Source organism: Oratosquilla oratoria, chromosome 10 (genome assembly GCF_046742065.1).
Source record: "Oratosquilla oratoria isolate Oo_2021 chromosome 10, ASM4674206v1, whole genome shotgun sequence".
NCBI classification, from domain to species: Eukaryota; Metazoa; Arthropoda; class Malacostraca; order Stomatopoda; family Squillidae; genus Oratosquilla; species Oratosquilla oratoria.
Genome location: NC_134786.1, coordinates 15401169 through 15426168, shown reverse-complemented (window position 1 = coordinate 15426168; position 25000 = coordinate 15401169). Strand labels below are relative to the sequence as shown.

The 25000-nt window shown below is 42.2% G+C and overlaps 1 protein-coding gene across 2 annotated transcripts in view; it reads right to left on the bottom strand.

The window, feature by feature from the left end:
- Window positions 1-20161, bottom strand: part of LOC143029109 (uncharacterized) — a 31330-nt gene extending 11169 nt beyond the window's left edge. The window contains exons 1-6 of one of the 2 annotated variants that reach the window (XM_076191540.1): window positions 19952-20161; window positions 19192-19523; window positions 18282-18407; window positions 13084-13291; window positions 5075-5202; window positions 1-14 (exon numbers count right to left, since the gene is read on the bottom strand). The exon at window positions 1-14 is cut by the window's left edge and continues 70 nt beyond it. In XM_076191540.1, the coding sequence (XP_076047655.1) occupies window positions 1-14; window positions 5075-5202; window positions 13084-13291; window positions 18282-18407; window positions 19192-19523; window positions 19952-19976 (833 nt within the window). In that variant the 5' untranslated portion in view covers window positions 19977-20161. The remainder of the gene's footprint in view (window positions 15-5074; window positions 5203-13083; window positions 13292-18281; window positions 18408-19191; window positions 19524-19951) is intronic. The other variant, XM_076191541.1, reaches the window with a different exon arrangement.
- Between the last annotated feature and the right edge of the window lie 4839 nt (window positions 20162-25000).

Below are 25000 nucleotides of genomic sequence, written 5' to 3'. Positions count from 1 at the left end.
TCGGCGTAACTGATCTGCGGGAGGAGAGTTCGTGTCAGCGTGTTAGCGTCTTGTGTGTACTAAATTACTAGAAAGGGAGTCCTTTGTTTCATAGGAACAAACCACAGATCTTTAGTTTTGTTCATGGCCGTAGATGAATTTAAATATACTCCTGTTTAGCGTGTTTTTTTCTGAGTGTAGCATATCAGGACAGCATCTCCGCGTTTCTTAGATACCGCCATCACTCTTAATTCGCGAGATGCCCGCGAATAAGTGAAATTCGCGCAGTGTTCAATACAAACGTTTATGCTTACGTATGTATATGCTTACGTATGTATATCAATTAATAATTCTTGTAAAAGTGAGACTTAAAGTACATTTTCATCTAGTTTCTTTAAACTTTTTCATTTTAAACAAGAATACATGGTACATGTATACATATGCATGTGCGTATGTATATATGTTTGTGTGTATGTGTGGTGTTGTATGACTATCTTAGACGATGTAAGGAAGATTCAACTTCAGTTTTTCTCCAAGATGATAAAGCCTTCTTACAACCCCAAATGGGGGACACACTTCTAGGGACCTTTCTTGAAAACCAGGTATTCTACGGAGTGCCAAACTTGTTCTTGCAAATCGTCCCTGTACAGCGGTAATGACAATATATTTGATAAAGTCGGTACCTTAGGGGTTTTATATATATATATATATATATATATATATATATATATATATATATATATATATATATATATATATATATTTACATATATATATATTTATATATATATATTTATATATATATATGTGAGTGTGTGTGTGCGTGTGTGTGTGTGTATGTGCGTGTGTATAAATAAACACATGCATAGATAAAATAAAATAAAATAAAATAGATTAAGATAAAACAGAATCATACGAAATGAAAAATTAAATTAGACAAATGGTAATTACATATTTTCACTATATCTAACTCCTGATACCCTTCTTATATCTCAATGACATTCTCTTTGGAGTGATATTGTGCTCAAAGAAAGAAGCGTTGTTCATCGTCAGCAGAATATTCTGTATTTCTAGTCGTCTTGATTCTCTGGTTAGAGAAACGCATGGACATTTGGAGCTCTTGAATAAACATGAGGCTTTGAAAATAATGCATTTCAGTGGCCGTGGTTCCATGAAGCTCAGGTGTATATCAAAAGCGAAAATAGTAGATAATCAAACTCTGGCTGATGAACACCTCGATAATTCTCTCCATAGTAAATAATTATTCATATGATCATAAAGATATAGCTGATCGACTAAAAATAGATTAATATTTACTAACGATTTTTTTTTATGAAACTAATTTCCAACTTATTCTTGATATTATAAACCCTATCTTAAGACAAAGATATTTTCTATTTGTTTACACAAATCTATGATAAACTCAGTTTCTGTGATACAGTATGGTTATCCTCTGCAAAGACAAATATAAATGAAACTTAGTATATAGTTGAATTATGGAATAAATCCCTAATGACGGTAATATATTTCAAATTACTAAATTGGTCCGTCGAGATACGAGCATCGGACACAGGACCCCAATGTGATATGTACATCTTCTACCAATGACGACCTTATCAAACTGGACTATTTTCCCTCCGACTATTGCAGTAGATTTGTAGTCCGCAGCTTTTGGGAAGAAATCTGATATAATGGAGGAAAATGATTTTTATCCGGTATGTCAAATGACATTTTATTTTCGTTACCCTCCGTCCCCTCCCTAGTAGACATTTGCCCACCCTTTTTATTTTCTTCTTCCTTTCGTTCCTCGGTTGTGAGCCAATGTCACAGCCAATTGTTCCATCTTATCCTTAACCTTTCCTGTTCTCAGATATTTGCTCCACTTTCTCCTTAACGTTTCCTTATATTCAGTGACCCCCTCCCCCCTATCTCCCTTCCTCTCTCCCTCCCTCCCTCCCCCCCCGTTCCCCCAGTTCTTCTTATTTAATCTTAGTCATGTGTATTACGACGATCTACTTGAAAAAGCGAAACATCGTACTAATAAAGGCTCTGTCCTCACTTGGTGTTTATTTCGGGAAAACAAAATATTTTCTCAGTGATTTTACATATACATACATACCAATGGCTCTTTTCTCCCTTATAAGGGAGGTAGCCCCCCCCCCAAAAAAAAAGGCATTAAAACCACTCCCACCCATTCCATCCCTATCACACTCCACTCCCCTCCACCCTCTTCCCTCCCTCTTGGCACTTCCTGGATGACGGCTCATTCCTGTATCTCACCCACTACCCTGGATCAGAAGTAGTGTCACACAAGACACAGCGCATCCACAGCAAGGCCGCTTCATTAAATCGGCGACCCCCCCCTTTCCGTCCCCTCATGCAAAAAAGGAGAAGACGGGGAGAAATCCCTTGGGGATACGTCAAAATATTTCTCACACATACTCCCTCACCCCCCACCCCCTACCCATTCCATCACATGCATCACAGCATCATCCATATACAACCATTCTCCATTAACCCCTGTCTTCTGTCCTCTTCCGTCCTTCCTCAACAGACATCCCCCTCTTTCCCAATGCCCATTTTACCCCATCCATCCATCTCATCCTAAGTCGACTCCTCATCTTCACTCCTTCCACCTCTGCCTTCCACACCACTTTTACTAATCTTTCTTCACTCATTCTTTCCATGTGTCTAAACCATCCCAATACTTTTTCGACAACCCTATCTCCCAACTCCCTTTCCATCCCCGTTCTCCCCCTCACCTCCTCATTTCTCACTCTATCCAGCCTAGTAACCCCTATCATACTTCTCAGACACCTCATCTCAAACACATTCAAACTCCTCCTCTCTTCCTCTCTTATGTTCCATGTTTCTACCCCATACAGTGCTGTTGGCACAATCACTCCTTCATACAATCTCCTCTTAGCATCCATTCCCAAATGTCTATTTCTCATTACACTTTTTAATCCACCAAGGCATTTACTCGCTTCTCTCAATCTACATTCTATCTCCACCTCCACTCCTCCCTTTCCTGCCACATTCGCACCCAAGTATCTAAAACTATCCACTTCCTCCAGTCTCTCTCCCTTAATGCTCACTTTCAGTCTGCTGCCACTTTCTCCATTTGTACATCTCATCACCTTACTTTTACCCACATTTATCTTCAACTTCCTTCTTTCGCAAACCTTCTCAAACTCTGTCACTAACTTCCTCAATCCCTCCTCTGATCCTGCTACAAGTGCAGTGTCATCCGCAAACAACAGCTGGCTTATCTCCCACTTTTCTCTATCTTTTTTTAACCATCTCCAATCCCTGACCCAGTACCCTTGCATTTACCTCTCGCACCACCCCATCCATGTATAAATTGAACAGCCAGGGTGACATAACATATCCCTGATGAAGTCCCACCTTTACCTCAAATCACTCACTCTCTCCATTTTTAATCCTGACACACGCTCTACCACTCTTGATTGCTCTTAACAGCTTTCCTCCTATCTGCAATACCTCCCACAGTGCCTTCCTGTCTACCCTGTCATAAACCTTTTCCAAATCAAAAAGCCCAAAAACAACCTTACTTTTTCCTATAGCTTTCTCACATATCTTTCTTACCACAAAAATCTGATCTACACAACCCCTACCTGTCCTAAACCCACACTGTTCCTCACCAATCACTCCCTCTGTTCCTCTCCTAATCCTCTCAATCAAGACCCTCCCATAAGCCTTCCCAACTACACTTAACAAGCTAATCCCTCTGAAACTACTACACTCACACTTGTCCCCCTTTCCCTTGTAAAGTGGAACTATACAGGCACTCCTCCAGTCCTCCGGTACTCTACCCTCTCTTAAACAAACATTAAATAACCTCACCAGCCAGTCCACCATCACTGTACCTCCTTTTTTCAGACATTCTGCATGACATCTATCCAAACCAGGTGCCTTACCTACTCTCATCATCTTAACAATAGCCTTCACTTCATCTTTCCCTATTTCTCCTCCATTTTCCTCACTCATCACGGTCATTTTCTTAGCGTTTCCCATTGCAACTACCTTTCCCTCCCTATCCTCCTTCACATTTAGCAACTCCCTAAAATACTCTGCCCATCTTCCTCTTACTGCCTTCTCTTCCATTATCATCTCTCCATCTGCACCTTTTACCTTTTCTTCTCTACTTGATTCACCTCCTCTTCCAATGACGATGACGATGATAATGACGATGATACTGCGGAGTAACAAGAGAGAGAGAGAGAGAGAGAGAGAGAGAGAGAGAGAGAGAGAGAGAGAGAGAGAGAGAGAGAGAGAGAGAGAGAGAGAGAGAGAGAGAGAGAGAGAGAGAGAGAGAGAGAGAGAGAGAGAGAGAGGGTGGAAGAGAGACAGGAGAGAGAGAGAGAGAGAGAGAGAGAGTGAGAGAGAGAGAGAGAGTGAGAGAGAGAGAGAGAGAGAGAGAGAGAGAGAGAGAGAGAGAGAGAGAGAGAGAGAGCAAGAGAGAGAGAGAGAGAGAGAGAGAGAGAGAGAGAGAGAGAGAGAGAGAGAGAGAGAGAGAGAGAGAGAGAGAGAGAGAGAGAGAGAGAGAGAGAGAGAGAGAGAGAGAGAAGAGAGAGAGAGAGAGAGAGAGAGAGAGAGAGAGAGAGAGAGAGAGAGAGAGAGAGAGAGAGAGAGAGAGAGAGAGAGAGAGAGAGAGAGAGAGAGAGAGAGAGAGAGAATGAGAGAGAGAGAGAGAGAGAGAGAGAGAGAGAGAGAGAGAGAGAGAGAGAGAGAGAGAGAGAGAGAGAGAGAGAGAGAGAGAGAGAGAGAGAGAGAGAGAGAGAGAGAGAGAGAGAGAGAGAGAGAGAGAGAGAAGAGAGAGAGAGAGAGAGAGAGAGAGAGAGAGAGAGAGAGAGAGAGAGAGAGAGAGAGAGAGAGAGAGAGAGAGAGAAAGGGGGGAAATAGAGCGTGAGAGAGAGTGAGAGAGAGAGAGAGAGAGAGAGAAGAGAGAGAGAGAGAGAGAGAGAGAGAGAGAGAGAGAGAGAGAGAGAGAGAGAGAGAGAGAGAGAGAGAGAGAGAGAGAGAGAGAGAGAGAGAGAGAGAGAGCAAGAGAGAGAGAACGAGAAATACTTACAACGCCCCTGGAGAAGCGGATGGAGTTTTTGCGCATTAGTTTGAGCTGGGCGTTCACTCGACGCTCCATCACAGTTCGTAGGCGACCCTCAGCAGTGGCGGTCTTGCGCACGCACGCAACACTTCGACCTGGAAGAAGGACAGAATTTTTTTTTTTTTAGGTTTTGCCCTTTTTACTTAGAGAATTCCGTAATTGTGTACAAACCACGTGCTCTTTACTGCGTTTGTCTCTTATAGTCTCTAATAAGTAAAGACCTATTCACGGGTTTTCTAACGGTTGTATGTCACCGAGAGGTTTCTTATTAGCCTTACGTCACTCATAAGTTTTCTACTACTCCTGTGCCACATAGGCGCTCCTTACAACAAAAGTAACTCTGGTCCATAGGGGTGTCACTAAAATCTCCAGGATAATGACGAAATTAGACTTTGTTCTTATGCATCATGGACAAGGTACATGTGGCTACAATAATAGTGTGGAGATACTTGGATGGTTTGCATCTCGAGAGATTTACGAGTATCGTTCATTGACCTGAATGATACCCTAATCACTTTTAAGTCACATCTCTGCTTCTAAATCTTGAACGTACTATCACAGTTATCCATAAAAATGTATATCTTAGAAAAAGATTTCTAAAGTTAGATGCCCTTTGCGAAGAATTCCAATAAAAATAGAAATACTTTTAATGCCTAAGATGACAACACGTCTAACTAGATCATCCGCGTAATTTTCGTTTGAGGTTAGATAAAAAAATCTTCCCTTGGACCATGCAGGAATATTACTTGTAATTAATAAGTGTGGGGGATTGGTTTTCAGAGCAAAACAAAAAGAAATAAAACCCAATAATGGAACCGGAATAACCATAACAGCGGTGACGACTGTACGATGTTACATTCCAGTGTCAATTGTGATAGTTCACTCACTATGGATACATCCACAGTGTCGAACTTTTTTAGGATATGTATGTATATATATATATATATATATATATATATATATATATATATATATATTATATATATATACATATATATATAACAGAGAAAGAGGAGAGAAGAGAAGAGAGGAGGAGAGAAGAAAAGAGAAAAGAAGAGAGGGGAAGAGAAGATAAAAGACAAACAAATAAAAGAAAATAGAAAAGAAGAGAGAGAGAGAGAGAGAGAGAGAGAGAGAGAGAGAGAGAGAGAGAGAGAGAGAGAGAGAGCGAGTGTTAGCTACAATCCTGAAGGATAGAGGAAAAAGACAAATGAAGAAGAGTTATAGAAAACCAAAAAAAATTGTGATGCAGACCCAATTGATATTATTAGCTTATCATCTGGTTCAGTATTAGAATGCTTGCCTCACTTTGTGCATTTGTTATTCTTTGGTGAAATGTATCTTCAAATCTTCGATTAGACGACAAACCACATTCATATCTTTCAAGGTTCTTTGAATGAATGGAAAGTCACTTTTCATACTTTTGTTTTTTTACACGTCTTCTTTTTTATATATCTTTGTTAAAAACTAAATTAAAGAAACACATTTATATAAAAAATGAAGCAGCAAAGTCTTCTGTCAACGGAATTCATAGGAGATTTTTTTTTTTATAGAATTTCACCTACGAATTCACATTTTTTTCATAGGTGTTTTTCCTTAACTTAAAAATTCTTCCGTGTTGAGGCTGTGTAAAGTGAGTGTTCGCTTGTTGCAAGCCCTGTTTTAATAGCGAGATTTACGATCCTCATAATTTGCAAAGTTTGATGTATGACAAGAATATTTCTATAACTTTTACAACAGTAACAACGAATACTGGTGTAGTTTTAATATCAAACATTTTTTCGAACTAAGTCAAAGTACAATTGGCAACAAGGCAAACCTCCCAGAGGAGATAAAATATTTTTTTTTGTGTAACGAAAAAGTGACTCACAGGTGGTTTATATTTTTAATTTTAGTTTGAAATTCTTTATGGACGCGGCCCCTAGTGACAAATCGATCGATATCGCAATGAATATATAAAACTGTAATGCACTTTTGATTTATTCTCCTGTTATCTTGAGTGAAACAGTCCTCATTGTTATAGATTATAGCGTTATCTGTCTGCAGCCGTCGAGGACACTCTGTTGGTATCTGAGATGTGTACTTTTGCTGAAACTGTTGAAATTGATAAGGAATACGATTCGTTATATTAAGACATTGGGATAAAATTATCCTAATAACGATCAAGACTCTTTGTAGGCGTGATCTCACCAAAAAAATGAGGTCATGATTTTCTTCAGGCCTGATGTCTCTCTCTCTCTCTCTCTCTCTCTCTCTCTCTCTCTCTCTCTCTCTCACACACACACACACACACACACACACACACACACACACACACACACAAAAAAAAACAGAGGGAGAACAGAATAAAGCATATAGTACTATTGAGGACACCTGAACCTATTATTGCATGTAAATATATCTCTCGATGTTGAATATTTATATATATTTACATACGATAGTAGTCTTGAAACTAAAGCCGTTTTTATTTTTGTAAAAAGAATTGTATCAATGTAATGACAAGAAAATATCTATTTGTATCAAAAAAGTTAGTATTTTGATGGCTATCACCAATTCATACATTTATTCCACCCTGCCGCCCAGCGATTTTATTCAGACGAAGAAAAAATCCTCAACACGGTAAAGTGTTAAACATATCTGAATCAACTTTATATTCGGTTCATATCTATTCTGTCTATTTCCAGCGACTTGGTCCGGTAGAGGGGAAATCACAATACTGCTCATGAAGAAACAACATAAGTATTTGTAACCCGAGCGATGACAACAGAAATAAAAATGAGTTTAATGATTCACTCAAAATGCCCAACGTGGGTAAGGTCTCCAATATTCGATAGATTCGGTCTACTTTGATTGTTTTTGGTAGACCTTCGTAGACGATGACGACGAGCTTATCCTTTTACAAGATGGTAAGGAAAGCTGTGCAAATATTTAGCTACAGAAGAGGCCCCAAACTCCATGAACTGAACACCCTTGGCCACAACAACTGGCATCCGGTGGCAAGGGAGGCCCAAGACAATCAGAAGTTGCGTGTGACCGCAGTACAATGGCAGAGCTCCTGTCAATGATTGGAGCCTGGCTACGCTGTGGTACGCAATGCACCGAGGGAGGCATGGTTATACACGCGGCCTCAATTCGCCAGGTAACACTGTAGAGCAGGGGTTCTCATTAGGGGTGAAATTCACCCCCAGGGGGGAATTTTGGGTTTTCTGGGGGTGATTTGTGACCACAGTCAGTTTACGCGGCGAGGAAAGCAATTACAGGTTTTGGCCTATCTGGCCTGTCACCTGGGCTGGAATTATACTAATATAGGAAAAATATATACTAATTTGGAAAAAATAACAGGTTTTTTAGTAATATTTGCATATTATTTAGAATGCACTTTTTGAAACAGGCAATCTTGGAAAGGAGGGGGGAATGACATTCAGACAAATGGTGAAAGGGGTGAATGGGCCAAGTAAGGCTGAGAACCCTTGCTGTAGAGCTTATAATAAGTCTTAGTGACTAGGTATTGTCAGTACTCAGCCCTTTCTACTCAACAGAACTACCGCCAGTTTGTCCACGAATGCTAATTATAATAAGCGGTGGCCAGAAGTCATTCGCCGCTAGTCGTACTATCGTGTGGTCAATTCCTTATCCGCAACGCGCGAGATTGGGTATGTTCGCACCAATCGAAGCCAAAGACGGACGCTTCTTGAAACATAATCCCATTGACATTTCCGTGAAACGTTTTTATGTCCTTTTATTCTGGCTGATTCTGAGCAGGGCTACTTATCTCCGTGTCACCCCCCTCCCTCTTTCCCAATTAAGGGGAGTCATCTGAATGTAGAGTAAATTTTTAAGATAATAAATGCATCATCATCATCATCATCATCATCATCATCATCAATCATCATCATCAATCATCATCATCATCATCAATCATCATCATCAATCATCAATCATCATCATCAATCATCATCATCAATCATCATCATCATCATCTACCCATTTCTTTTTTTATATATTTTTTGCTTTGACCTGCCTGCCCCTGTGGCAGGTAAAGTATGAAATTGAGTCTCCTAATCTGCCCACATCGTTTGTGTCCCTTGATCGCTGGGCCCTTCCGAGGCCGGAGGATTCCACCGGGGTCGGAAAGTCGACTGAGGACGATGACAAAGGCACGACCCCCCTAAGGATGACCCTATGAACCCTGACCCCAAAGGATGATCTCAAAACCGAAGGATAAACCCTGACCCCTAAGGAACCCCAATCTCCAAGGAACCCCGGCCCCTAAAGGAACCTTGGGCCTTTCTAAGAACTCTGGTTCCGAAGGAACCCGAATCCCAAAGGAACTTGGACGCCTACTGTAGACGATCCCCCCTCCCCCGCCAACCAAAGGAAACCCCAGCAACTTACAGGAACCCCCGACCCCAAGATAATATCGACCCCAAAGAAACCCGAATCCCAAAGGAACTTCGACCTCTAGACGAACCCTGGCCCTTGGCCGACCAAATGAAACCCCGACTGCTTACAGGAACCCCGACCCCAAAGGAACCCTTCGTCCCCATGGAGGAACCCCTGGTCTATAGAGGGTCACCGTACCTCTAAAATAACTATGGCCCCCCACAGAGGATTCCTAGGGCTCTAAAAGAAACCAGACTCCTGAGGAACCCTAGACCCTTGGAGAAACCCTGACCCCTAAGGAACCCTGGTCTCATAGAGGAACCCCTCCCCAAGGAACCCCGACACGGGTCCTAGAGGAACCCCGGCCCTAAAGGAACTCCAAGTCCTAGTGAACCCAGGTCCCCAAAGAAACCACAGCTCCTTGAGGAACCCTGTAGGAAAACCACCTGGCCTGTAAAAGAACCCCAGCCCCAAAGGAACTCCAAATCCTAGGGAACCCCGGGTCCTAGAGGAACCCCGATCCCCCCCTAGAGAAATATTGGGCCTCTAGTAGAACCCCGGCCCCGTAGGAACTCAAAATCCTAGGGAACCCCGGGTCCTAGAGGAACCCCGATCCCCCCTAGAGAAATATTGGGCCTCTAGAAGAACCCGGCCCCAAAGGAACTCCAAATCCTAGGGAACCCCGATCCCCCCTAGAGAAATATTGGGCCTCTAGAAGAACCCCGGCCCCAAAGGAACTCCAAATCCTAGGGAACCCCGGGTCCTAGAGGAACCCCTATCCCCCCTAGAAAAATATTGGGCCTCTAGAAGAACCTCGGCACCAAAAGAGCTCCAAATCCTAGGGAACCCCGGGTCCTAGAGGAATCCCGATCCCCCCTAGAGAAATATTGGGCCTCTAGAAGAACCCCGGCCCCATAGGAACTCCAAATCCTAGGGAACCCCGGGTCCTAGAGGAACCCCTATCCCCCCTAGAAAAATATTGGGCCTCTAGAAGAACCTCGGCACCAAAAGAGCTCCAAATCCTAGGGAACACCGAGTCCTAGAGGAACCCCGATCCCCCCTAGAGAAATATTGGGCTTTTAGAAGAACCCTGGCACCAAAAGAACTCCAAATCCTAGGAGCCCCCGGGTTCTAGAGGAACCCCGATTCCACCCTAGAGAAAAATTGGGGCTCTAGAACCCCGGCCCCAAAGTAACTCCTAATCCTGGGGAACCCCGGGTCCTAGAGGAACCCCGATCTCCCCTAGAGGAACACCGGGCCTCTAGAAGAACCCCGGCACCAAAGGAACTCCAAATCCTAGAACCACCCTGGGGAGCTCCGGGCCCTTAGAGGAAACCCAGGCCCCCAGGAAATCCCCTGGCCTGTAAAATAACCCCAGCTTCAAAGGAACTCCAAATCCTAGGGAACCCCGGGCCCTAGAGGAACCCAGGCCCCAAAGAAACTTTGAAATCTAAGGAACTCAGGCCCCCAAAGGAACCCCGGCGCTACTAAGGAACCCTGGGCCCTAGAGGCCTAGAGGAACTGCAACCCAAAGTTACTCTGGGTCTCTTAAAGAACCCCGGGCCTCTAAAGGAACCCCAGCTTCCCTAAGGAACTCTGGACCATAGAGGGCTCGTCGTTTTGCTGCCCCATCTGTATATTGTTTGATTTCCACTTTACTCGCCCCGTAAATATAACTTGTTTCGTTACATCCCCTTATGAATTACTTGTTCTCCTAGCCCACCCACCCCAAAAAAAAAAAAAAAAATCAAGACTTATGTTGATTTTACATTATATACGAACAGTTTCGGACCACCGACAAGGTTGAGATCCGAACGGGTTTCAGCCCCGCAAACCCCACAAAAAAAAAAAAAAAAAATAAAAAAAAAAAAAAAAATTAAAAATATAAATTTATAAAAAAAAAAATTAAAATTTAAAAAAAAAAAAAAAAAAAAAAAAAAAAAAAAAAAAAAAAAAAAAAAAACTCTATTTCACCTGTTTTTTGTTGGAGGAGGGGAATAGTCGTTGGTTCCCGTCACCTTTCATGTGAAAACGACAGGGGAAATGAATCTGATATCAATCTTGTGGAATCACCACTTACAGGTACCCACCGTTGGTCCCGTGGGTTCACTGAAAACTGTAATGAACTAAAATGAGAAAAAAATAAAATAAAAATGGCACGGAAGCTGAGGTACATAAGGAGACCCACCACGAACCAGGAAGTGACGCACTTTCGAAACCTAAGAAATACAAACACATTCTAAACTCCTTCACACGTACATTTACTCATTCACCTCTACACCCACGCAAAGACCCACACACACGCACGCATGAAGGGAAATGACTAAAGGGGTTATCATATTGGGCTAATTTTCCTTCAACCTCCGATTAGTCGGCGGTATCGTCCACCTCCATAATTTCTCCACTGCAAAATCACAAAGGCAAACTATTTTGTTTATTTCAACAAAAATACATAGGATGTTATTTGATTTACTGGAGGTAAATTATTTTCATGCGGCATATCGAATTCCTTATCTAAAACTGAGGGCTGGAAATCTGCTCCAAAAGTCGGAGGAAAAATAGCTCAGTGTGATACCGCCTTAATGATCAGACTGACGAGGTGTTTAGGTTAAGCCAGTACAAGAGGCAACAGTAGCTCACGTCCAGTGAGGATGAATATCTAGTCGCGAGCCATAGCAGATGAGATCATCAGGATTTGTTGAAAGTTGGTAGGAAAAAACAAGCTTGAAATAATTTATATCAGGAAAGATGCGACTGAGGATGAATGTGCAAAGACATATGAACTTGTAAAGAAAGCCAAGAACAAAAATGAAATGAAGACAGAAGAAACAGCATATTATTTTCTGGATAGTTCTCAATCAGAGCCCGATAAAATAATTTCTAAAGGGAGGGTGAAAATGCAAGGAAACTAGTGATAGCTTACGTTAATGTAGATGGTTTACTATCAGTCTGGTTGGAGGTGAACGGTTACTTGATAGTAATAATGGATGGTGAAGAATTTAGGGAGACTTCACCTTAGGTAAAAACAACGAGAATTTTCAATTCACAAAGGAGAGCAGTTTGCAGAGGAAGGAGAAGTGTGCAATAATTTGTGTTTAGAAGACAGAAGTGAGGAAAATACTAAGTCTTTTGGGGTCGACGGATACAAGAAAAGCTTTAGAACCGGATAGAATCCGTGACTGAATACGCAAACAATGTTGGAAGCAATCGGTGGATAAAATTCTTAGTTTTATTGCATGTTCATCGAAAGAAGGAAAAATAACACAGGCTTGGAAAAAGAGCTAAAGGTTTCTCACTAGCATGTTCCTTGCTTCTGTTACTTCGTTTGGGCAGAAACGACTTCTGTTACGATTTTTTTTTTTTTCTAATTTCCAAATATCAAATTACTCCTGCGTCATATAGCAAGAAGCTGAATGACGTACTAAAAGAAGTCAAACCTATACGAATGTTAGACATATTGTTGAGATGTTCTTACGGAAGTCTAGAATATTGTAACCAGTCGTCGTCGTCTACTCAAACGAAGTGATAAAATCAAGTAACTTGTTAGCCTAGTGACCCGCCACCTCAAGACAGACAGATTACCGTAGTCATACCTTTGTTATCCTTGTGACTAAAACTCGTGATTTTCGACAAGTTTGCCACGTCAGAGGCATCGGAGAGACATTCCTCGTCGCCCCAGAACTCCTCCTCCCACTCCTCCACTTCTCCCTCGCTCTTGGTCTCGTTACTTTTCCTCTCGTCCTCGGCGCTCAGCCGGTGCACGTCGGGCAGTGCGACCTTGATTATGGGATTCTGTTCAACCTTCGGGGAATAAAGCAAAACGGTGAGTCTCTGAACAAAGGGGTAAATACTAAATTCATTCACTCAGCAGATCTATCCATACACATTCACACGGATATATTTATAAAGAATATCGCTTACAAATGTGTGTGCACACGCATGAACGCACGCACCCACACGCATACACAAAACCAAATTGTTAATCCTAATACAGCTTCGTACAGGTTGAAACCCTATTAGTGTTCTCTTACGCTCACTTCACCTGCGACTGACTGGCCTCAACCACATGCTTGCCTGGCTGTCTGCTACACATAATTATGATCACTTTACTTGCATATATGTTCACATGCACATATGTACATACATACATACATACATACATACATGTGTTGCAAGATAATTGAAATCGAGTCATTCCTTTATATGTCCAGCGTGCACACGCGCGCACGCACGCATATGGGGTGAGCGTGAACTCTACATCTTCAACCAACTCTTAAGAGATTCTCCATTGTCTCGGGTTTTCCTCCTATGGGACATTCTCATTGTCTCTGGACCTGAGCAGTGACCAGAGGCGCCAGCATTTCGGGAAAACGTACACCTGCGACAACAATAGATGCGTCTCCTGTCATCGTCGCCAACCGATTCTACAAATCTTCCGATCAGCATATGGCACCATTTGTAAATAAATAATGTACAAATTATAAATATGGCAACAGCCTACTTGTGCCTGTATAAATTTAGAATCTGGCAACCCCCGAGTCTTCCTCGGAGGTTACTTTTATTTGTAAACCAGAGAAAACTGGGACATTAAAACGAAGACACCTCTTCGAGTTTAACTCACCGAGCCAATACCACTGTAGATAACTACAAATCTACACATGCATACATACATACATACATACATGCATATACACATGCATATGCACATGCATATACGCAGACATAATACATACATACATGCATGCATACATACATGGATAGATTCATATATGCATACATAATACATATATACATACATATACGCATACATACATGCATAAATACGTATATATACAGGAAAGCATGCTTGTATGCACACATACGTACATACATATATAACGTATTAATATATTTAAGAATTTATATTATATATATATATATATATACATATATATATATGTGTGTGTGTATATTATTTACTTATCTAATATGTTTATTTACATGTTCATTTATATGGTGAACTGGCATTTATATGTCTGTTCACTTGATAGAATTTAAGATGGTAAAAGGGAAGGGAAGGGAGGGGAAGGGAGGGGAGGGGAGGGGAGGGGAGGGGAGGGTGAGGGCGGGGCTAAGGTGTATGGGTGAGTGGCGAATTGTTTTTCAACGTCAGCATGTAACCAATGCCACTATCCTTGGAGACACCATCGCGCCGAAGAGGTCGAGTCACATAAATGGTGATCGAGATATGAGAAGGGCAGCAGAAAGGAGGTATTGTGGAAATTGAAAGTAACCAGCACACTTCTATGAGTGGAGATTAAACTCCAGTCATAAAATGCTGCTGTTCGACTCTGATCCGTAGAGGTGCCAGAGGTTCCAAAAGTATTGATTCTATAAAACATATGTAGTCAATACTCCATACCAGCGGTGAGGGGAATGGGGAAAGAGGAGGACCGAAAGGTAAGAGTACCACCTAATATCAACCTTAAGATGTTCTCCCTAACCAGCAGGTTTTTCTTCTTCTTAGCCGAACTAATCCCGACCCTCAAACTGACCTGTACGGTAGCCGCGTAATGTTCTTAACCTTTCACCCTCCTGAGGTACTTTGCTGGCCTTTGAACCATACGCGTATCATTACTCAATACCTGAAGATACAGCGCGTGGTCAATGACGTACGCATGTACGTACGTGTGTGTGTGTGTGTCTGTGTCTGTGTGCGTATGTGTGTGTGTGTGTGTGTGCGCGCGTATGTGTGTGTGTGTGTTTGTATGTGTGTGTGTGTGTGTATGTGTGCGTGTGCATGCGTGTGTGCATGTATGTGTACATGTATGTGTGCATGCGTGTGTGCATGCGTGTGCATGCGTGTGTGTGTGTGTGTGTGTGTGTGTGTGTGTGTGTGTGTGTGTGTGTGTGTGTGTGTGTGTGTGTGTGTGTGTGTGTGTGTGTGCCTACTCCTCCCCCTATGGAAGCACTTAGTTACATCCCACACAGGTGGTGGTGACATAGGCCTAGTGGTCACTCTATGCTGGGATAAGGGGCACGGCAGTACGGCAGCAGCCTGTACAACTAAGCAACATTTTTCGGGATCCACCCTGCTCACCCTATATTGGGAAAAGTGAGTGAGAGAGAGAGTGAGAGATTGAGTGAGTGTGTGAGAGTGTGATTGTGAGTGTATGAGATTGAGTGAGAGAGTGATAGTGAGAGAGAGTGAGAGTGTGAGAGAGTGTGTGAGAGAGTGTGTGAGAGAGTGTGAGAGTTAGAGTGAGATTGAGTGAGAGAGAGTGTGAAATGAGTGAGTGTAAGTGTGAGTGTGAGAGTGAGTGAGAGTGTGAGGGAGCGAGAGTGAGATTGAGAGTGAGATTGAGTGAGATTGAGTGAGAGATTGAGTGTGAATGTGAGAGGGAGAGGGAGATTGAGTGAGATTGAGTGAGAGTGAGTGATTGAGAGAGAGTAAGACATTGAGAGAGTGAGATTGAGTGAGATTGAGATTGAGTGAGAGATTGACAGAGTGAGAGATTGACAGAGTGAGAGATTGACAGAGTGAGAGATTGACAGAGTGAGAGATTGAGAGTAAGATTGAGAGTGAGATTGAGAGTGAGATTGAGAGTGAGATTGAATGAGATATTGAGTGAGTGAGAGTGAGTGGGAGTGTGTGAGAGTGTGTGAGAGTGAGTTAGATTGAGTGAGAGATTGAGTGAGAGTGCGAGTGTGAGTGCGAGTGTGTAAATGTGAGTGAGTGTGAGAGTGAGAGTGAGAGTGAGATTGAGATATTGAGTGAGATCGAGTGAGAGACTGTGTGAATGTGAGTGAGATTGAGAGTGAGTGAGTGAGAGTGAGTGAGATTGAGTGAGAGTGAGTGAGAGATTGAGAGTGAGATTGAGAGTGAGAGATTGAGAGTGAGAGATTGAGAGTGAGATTGAGAGTGAGAGATTGAGAGATTGAGAGATTGAGAGTGAGAGATTGAGAGTGAGAGATTGAGAGTGAGAGATTGAGAGTGAGAGATTGAGAGTGTGAGATTGAGAGTGAGTGTGAGTGTGAGAGAGAGAGAGAGAGAGAGAGAGAGAGAGAGAGAGAGAGAGAGAGAGAGAGAGAGAGAGAGAGATTGAGAGAGAGAGAGTGAGAGAGAGAGTGAGAGAGAGTGTGTGTGTGTGTGTGTGTGTGTGTGTGTGTGTGTGTGTGTGTGTGTGAGAGAGAGAGAGAGAGAGAGAGAGAGGGAGAGGGTGTGTGTGTGTGTGTGTGTGTGTGTGTGTGTGTGCGTGCGTGCATGTCCTCGCGCGTGTGTGTATTTGTGTGTGTGTATGCGTGTGTTTGAGTTGGGTGGGGTGCCTCAAACATGGCTCACTTACACCAACCTGGTTTGGAACCCGTTCCGCTGGGTTACCTAAATACAGTATAAATGATGATAACCAAACACATACAATACACATATATGCCGCATAGAAATTGCATGTGTACATTGTTCAGACCCAACATACGGTGTTGCATCCTGAAACCCAGCTAAATATGTAAAATGTAGCCAAAATCATCCTGTGTTACCCTCCGACTGTACAATGTACCAATTTGAATGAAAAAAGAGGAAGTTCCCTACCTCGGAAGCACTACGACTCGTCTGACAACCCCCAGCCACCAATAGTCCCACCCAAACGACCACAGAAACTCTCTACAATACTCCTACGCCCCCTTTAACTCTGCTATTTGGACCCAAACTTAACCCTTTATCCTCACCCGCACCGAAATTGCAAAAACCTCTTTGCAACCTATACCAAAATAACAGCTTCCCACTAATCCTTTCCCATGCAAATTGGAAAGCTTTTTAGACATCACCATTCGTAACCAAAATTTGAAGACTGGCCAACAATCGACACAGTAGTGTCTTACCTTACACACCACATATCAGTAGCACAGTCAATTCCTAAAGCCTCGTCATCTATATCACTGCACTGCCCACTGGTGGGATCGAGCCTGGACATTAGTCCATAGGGACTTCCGCAGTTTTGAAAGACGCCCAACCCTAGAACTCCATACTATATATATAAAAAAAAAAAAAAAAAAAAAAAAATCCAGGAAACTCGCCGTTGACCTATACACTGACGGTTCTCTCTAACAAGAGTCGGTTACTCATCAGTGTTCCCAGTAAACAAAATCTGGTCTCCCTTGCCTCATTCGTCACTGCTAAAGTTCTCGCCATCCTATATATCATCCATATATCCAACCTCCCACCCCTGCATCCTATGTTATCATATCAGGCTCATGAAGTGCCCTACAGACATTTTCCACTTTCAAGTCCTGCCACCCTCTGGCCAACAAAATTTGTTCGATCATCCAAATCTCCACACACTCAAGAGGCAACAGTCGTCTCTTTCGAGGCAAAGACAATGGGAACAACACTCAAAAACACCTGAAAACAAACCTTGCATACATCCATGGCTCTACTCTTGTCAACGTGGCTGATTTAAGATTAACTTAAAACCCGCCTCACATGGCCACTGCATGACAAAACCCTAATCTGCCAACACGAAGCTACCTTCTAAGTACCATATATTACTAGTGTACCATTAGCTAGGCATTGTACATTTTTTCAAGAGTTGTATACTTTGTACTTGTGGATAACTGCTTGGGTGAAATTTAGAAAGTCCCAAACTCGAGTTCAGACTAATTGTAATAGAATTTTTTCCATTATCTACAATTCGGTAATCCCACCATTAACTTTATCCTATCCCCCAACCCTCAATTCCCCCGCTCAGCGTCGGCACACAATGTCGCCCGTCGCCCGTGAGCGGATTCCCAACTTCAGAATAACGTGTACACTTACGCTCGCCTGCGTGGTCTTCCAGAAGCTTCTGAGGACGTTTAAGGGAAGAACCAACCCGATTGTCCAAAGCGACCAACGCCAGGCCATTACCGTGAGCAACCTTAACTTGCTGGCCGGATGCCAATACTGCAAAAGGGGGCGGAGTTGTCGTGGTTATTGTTTAAAGAAAATAATCAACAATTTCAATATTTTATTTATAAATTGTATGACATTTCAACTTTATGTAGCAGAGCATCACGATATACGCCTTGCACAAATTTAGATCTAATAAGCGCGTAGACAAACGGACAAAATGTACAGATGAATTAAGTAGTTCCTCTACGATTTATTAGCAAGTTAAGTGAAATCACTAAGTCGCATATAGCTTAATGCGTTCAGACCTTTGGCCACAATAGTGAATTAGACTTTCGTTTTCATTTCATCAATGACGAACTTCCGTGACAGCTTTCTCATTCTTTATTACAAGATATTCAAACAGCATACCATAAAACACAGAGGAACTGGTTTTCAACTGTATTATTGCGTGTCTTCCTACGTGTATTTTGTGTACTCCTTATTTTACATCGCCTCGTACGTGTTATACATGTGTAACCTATATTTCCATGTAAACACAAACACTTCTGCATATACGAAGGAAAACCTTCAACTAGTTTTTAGACGAAACTTTCCACATCTTCCTGTTGATCCACATTTCCACTCTTCGACGTGGCAGGCTAGTACCACGCCCTTGCACTTCTAGAAACACCTTAGTTTCTCACAGAAAATAAATAATTCACTAGAACTAAAACCCCCTTCTTGACAACACGACTTCCTAATCTTCATTCTTTGAACTCTTTTCCAAGTTGGGAGCTACCTTATCCCACACGTACGTGATAGGAGGCACAACATACGTCTTAAAGTTGGAACTGACCCAGTCGATTTTGCCTTGGGTCCATTCCAGTGCCTTGGCGACGGCCTCATCGATGCGATGCAGGTACTCCAGGGCCCAGTCGGGCCAGGGAAGTGTGTGGAGCAAGATCCAGAAGTTGAGGAGAACGATTTCGACAGATGCAAGAAGCCACCACAGGTACCAGAGCTTTCTTCCCTCCTCCCATTTAGTCCTAGACCACGTGGTCACGGTCTGGACAAGGGAAACTTGGGCCACAAAGCGGACGACGGACAGCTGGTCCAATGCCAGCTTCTGTTTTGGTGCAGTGGAGTTGTCGGCTGTCTCGGGTTCGTGCTGCGTGGTGCAGGCTGTGGCTGTGGAGATAAAACAACTAGATATATACCTAAAATAGATCAAACATGGCTAATACCTAAAATCTACGTAAATGCATAAATGGAGATAAAGTTAGATACTAGGTACACGAAAGATACAAACATTCAGTAATCATTTGGAATGTAGACATTCCCAACTTCATTCTACTGAAAAAATCAGTATGTAGGGCGAAAATGTAACTTTACTTCGCTAATTGAAAAATTGGCGAACATTTTCTTGACTATTGTTACCAAACAGCTCAGTTACACTACACATTTCACTAAATTAGCCTTTCATAATTTTTTCGTACAGAGTTCGTCACTGGTTACTCTATCGGTTGATCAAATCTTCAGACTCGGTTTCCGTTTAAATGTTTAAACAAATAGACTATACACACAATATCTCACACAACGAAATAATGTTTACTCACCATGTATTCTCGTGGTGGTGGCCATTATTTATAACGGAATATGAACTTGTGAAAGTAAAAAGAATGCTGGACTACGCCGAGCCTTCCTGTGGCTTCACAAACTGTGTCGAATCACCTCCTCACTCAGCCGACTGCCTGTGTACAATGAGTGGATCGCTGAGCCAGTCGTCTTTAGATACCGGTCTGAAAGCAACCTTTGAGACGACTGGAGGAGGCCCACGGGTTGTGGAGGGGTGGGGGGGGAGGGGGAGGGGTCAAAGTACACCTTCCCAGATCACCTCAGTCATAGCTGCATACTCAAATGGTGATACAATACGTCAATCGTTTGATGTAGGAGTGACGTGGTGTGATGGTAGTAAAGTGCTGCGTTTCCCTCTGTTTTGTTACTAGTTGCGATCGTGTTACCTTTCCTGGTACCTCGACACGACAAAGATAAAAAAAAACCTATGCCAGATAATTCATTCACTTCTCTAATACAATGCAAATGCAGGAGACCATGAGATATTAAGATAATCCGATTTTTTTCCAACGTGCGATGTGGTTGGTCCAGTTATCGCCTAATCGGGCTGAGAATGACGTCACCTCGTCGGCTTCGGTTCGAAGTTCGCGCTAAGCTCTTCTCGGAATGTCCAGGATGTTGTGCAACCTCAAGGGCCTAGCACGTAAGCAATGCAATATTTGCATCATACATGATAATCATGTTGGACATTGATACACATATATAAATATATATATCACAATGCAGTACCTGATTTATAGACTCGCTCCTCGTTCCCTATCAGGTAGAAAGTAAATTAAGAAGGCATTTCCTAGTATGTGGTAATCGACATTGCGTATGCACTTTAGCTCAGGTAAGTTAGGTCGGTGCTACATATTCTATAGATAATTCGTATAATAAAACCAACCTATCTACATCAATGACACCTCACGTATTCATATGTTAACCAATCGATCTGCAGCTCATTTGGGGGTTGTGTTGTCCACATGGAAAAATTTACTTACCTTGCATGCGGCATAATCATCTACCTGGTATCGATACAACCAACTAATGTACTGTATATAAACTTTCCTATTATGGATTTCGTTAAATGTGACATACACACACACACACACGCACAATTTTAAGAGCAAGCTTGACACTGCGAGATACAAAGACGGGACACCATGAGCATAGCTCTCCTTCCCGTAAGATACAACTAGGTAAATGCACACGTGAATCGTTACTCCAACTCTCGTGGGCGGGGTGTTGGGTGTGTGTGCGTGTAAAGTCACAGCATTATTCATAGATCGGTCATATATGAGCTCTGAGCTCTTCCGGGAGGGAAATAGCTGTTGATCACGAGTCCAACACGTGATCCAAGACCATGGTGAATTACTCACAAGCACACAGATTTTAGAGACGCCACAACGGAGTAGAGACATGTTATTCTTTAATGATTAGAAATGAATCTTCACTCAGAGATGAACTTCTGTAAACCTTGTTTTCTGTTCCTTTTCATAAAGATCTCCTTTACCAGCTCTCCATGACTATCTCGGCAATACACAACACTTTTGTAAAAAAAAAAAAAAAAAAAAAAAAAAAAAAAAAAAAAATAATAACCATAATGCATGTATTACATAGGAAAGACAGATCATATTAAAAAATCATAATCCATATATTTCGCACATGAAGGAATGTAAATGGACATAGGTGAAATCTTGTACATGTGGTATGTATTGCGTATAATGAATATGAATACCTAGCCACGTAAACAAAAGAGACAAGACATTTTTGAGGGTTGGTTAGTGGTTTTGTCTGTGGCTTAGTCCAAAGGTCTGTTCTGGTAGGGATTACCTGCTGACGTAACCTTCCGTAACGATAATATTTTTTTTTTCTCATTGTCGAGAAAGTAAACATTTGTAAGCATTGATCTGATACTGGCGTGCCGGAACTGCTAGACTATCGTATGATATTTGTAAACGTATAACCAGGATCAATTAAGTTGTGCAAAGATACACTAAGGTGAATCGTATATTCTTGCGACACTGCTTCTGACCCAGGGCAGTGGACAAGGTGGAGGGATGACCCGTCATCCAGGAGGTGCTAAGATAAGAGGGAGGGTGGACGGGTGTGGAGTGCATTCAGGGATGGAATGGGTGGAAATTATTTAATGCTTTTTCCTTTTTGGCTACCTCCCTTGTAAGGGGGAAAAAGCCTTGGTATATGTATGTATGTATCTAATATAAAAAGAAACTTACGTTAGTATACATATATGCAAAGACGTGCATATAACATATTGCCTTTATACACATTCAACAATAGGCTGATGGCATGAGAAATTACAGGTGAAAAATCCATTCGTGGATAAACGAGCTAATTGAGATGGGCTATCGTCCGAAAGAATGCCACGGGAACAACTAGAATAAAGACAAAACGTCACTCCACGTACATACATACAGTACAGTACGCAGTGTGTGTATATGCGTGTACGTACGCGTGCATGTGTATATGTTTTAGAGTGCGTGATTCTATATGTGAAAAGAACGTGTATGTACCCGTAGTCGCGTGCGTGTGTTAATGTACGTGTCCACCTTTGGATTCCTCGTTGTTTTCATCGGTACACAAGTACTTCTTGCACTCTGTACGTTTATCCCAGAATTCGGTGCGCACATTCTCCACAATTTCCTGCGATGGTCAGGGATTTCCATGGCTAGAGTCGGCCGGAAGCTACAGCCATCAAATAATTCTTGTTTTAGGAGGACAAGCCTACGACAGTTGGTCACATTCGACTCCTCGACTACCTGATGACAAACTTCTGAATTCCGCGTGATCTGTCAATGACCTTCAGACCATAACTCACCGTTTTATTTCAATTGTGCCCATTGAACACGAGGGGTTTCGTCATTTATCTGGGGGACATGTGATACCGAGGGACTGAGTCATACTCATCTGATCTTAACCTTTGTCACTCGACGTGAGTCTCTATTTGTCCTCAATTCTTAGGCTTGACGTATAACATAACCAATATCCTATCCCAGTTGGTGATAGAGAAAGCAATCGATCATGTTTGACATGGATGGATTTAATGTATTATGGGCTGTCTTAGTTAAATAAATATTAGATATCAGTGTCAATAAGCATTGATAGTTTCATTGACGTGATCTTATATACTGTTTATCTATTTTTTTTTTGCAAAATTTGTAACACTGGTGCCACGGAAACGAATAAAAAGCATGACGTCAGGAACTATAGAAAGAGAGATGCCACATATCGTGGAAGGAATTGACCGTGATAGTTTATAACTCTCTCGTTAAAGTAAAGTGCCAGAATTAACTAATATAGTCTCTAAGGGATAAATGAAATAGAAAAAAAGGAAAGTAGCATTCGCCACGGAAGGAGTGGCGTGGCACAACGAATACAAATGAACAAACGAAATTTCCAAGACGAAACTTCGTTTTTCATTGTAATTCACTGTTCATTTCCCGTTTACACCAACCAGGAAACTTTTACTTTCGTGACATATTAAACAACAACCTATCAGAGGCATATATAAAGTATACGCAAATTGATTATAATCAATTCCCGTATATTATCTAAACGTTATCAAATATACGAAAGGACTGTTGAATTCTTGGAAGAGAAAATGGGTATTCCTTGGTCACATAATACGTGGGCTCTCCCTGTAAATAGTTGGGATAGATCGGTAGTCTTCTTGGGAGATTGTCATGGATGATTCACAGTGTTGGAGAATGGTGAATGCTGCCTTCCGCAGTTTCACGGTTTTTCTTTACCATTGTATGATCGAGGCCAGCAGATGTCTCTGGTATCGACTTTATGTATTCAAATATCGTGTTGACACAGGAATTGGTAAAATAATTCAAGAGTTTTTGGCAGGTATTGTCATCAAAATATATTCTATTTATAACATAATTGAAAAAGCATGAGCCATTGATAACCTTGGTAACAGAAATAGATAAACGTGATATTTTGTTGATTCAAGGCAAATTCCTACGACAGTTTTCCACGTCTTTGTTGCCAGACACCAAGACTGCTCTCCACAAAATGTCGAGATTTTTGCTTTTTTTTCAACGCCTAGGATTATTCGCGCGCACACTTAGTTATGTATCACAAAGCCTACTATTAGAAAATCAGCCCTGACACATTCATGATCTTTGTGCTGAAACGATGTATTTAGCAACGAGAGCTCAGAAACCTTACACCGTCGACTGCTGACGCGTTGGGCGATTCGATCGCTTTCCGGAGGTCAAATAGGACGCGCTGTGAGAATAGGATTCTTTTGTAACGTAACCCTTCCCCTTACTTCAAGTGCTCCCCCCTGGATTTGGAGCCATTGTACTAACGTAACGTAACGTAACGTAACGTAAACTTTGACATACTGCCAAGAATAATCATGCCTTATAGAACGTACGAACCACCGCATCAAAATATCCCAAGCAAAATATATCGCCATCTAAAGCACAATGAGAAGAGACCCAAGAGGGAAATAATTCTTTTTTTCTGACAACCCATGGCTGTGTCGTCTTTGCAGACCATCACGTGCATTTATTGTGATTCGCCGAAGAGGTCTTGGTTGTCAGCGCCTCTCCTCTTCCTCTGCATGACTCACACCTCATGACTGATGGTAACAGAAGATCACCAAGGCTGACAGACGCACTTTACGTATCGCTACGTTGAACGCGTGGAACTGCGTTGTTTTTTCAAGGGCGAGTGGACGGATAGATGAATAGAGATGGATAAGGAGATTTAGACAGGTAGATGGAAAGGAAATGGGGTTTGTTTACGCACGCACGCACGCACGCACGCACACACACACACACACACACACACACACACACACACACACACACACACACACACACACACACACACACACACACACACACACACACACACACACACACACACACACACACACACACACACACACACACACACACACACTGTCGATCACGAGTTCAATACGGGATCTAAGACCATGGTGAATCACACACACGGAGAGAGAGAGAGAGAGAGAGAGAGAGAGAGAGAGAGAGAGAGAGAGAGAGAGA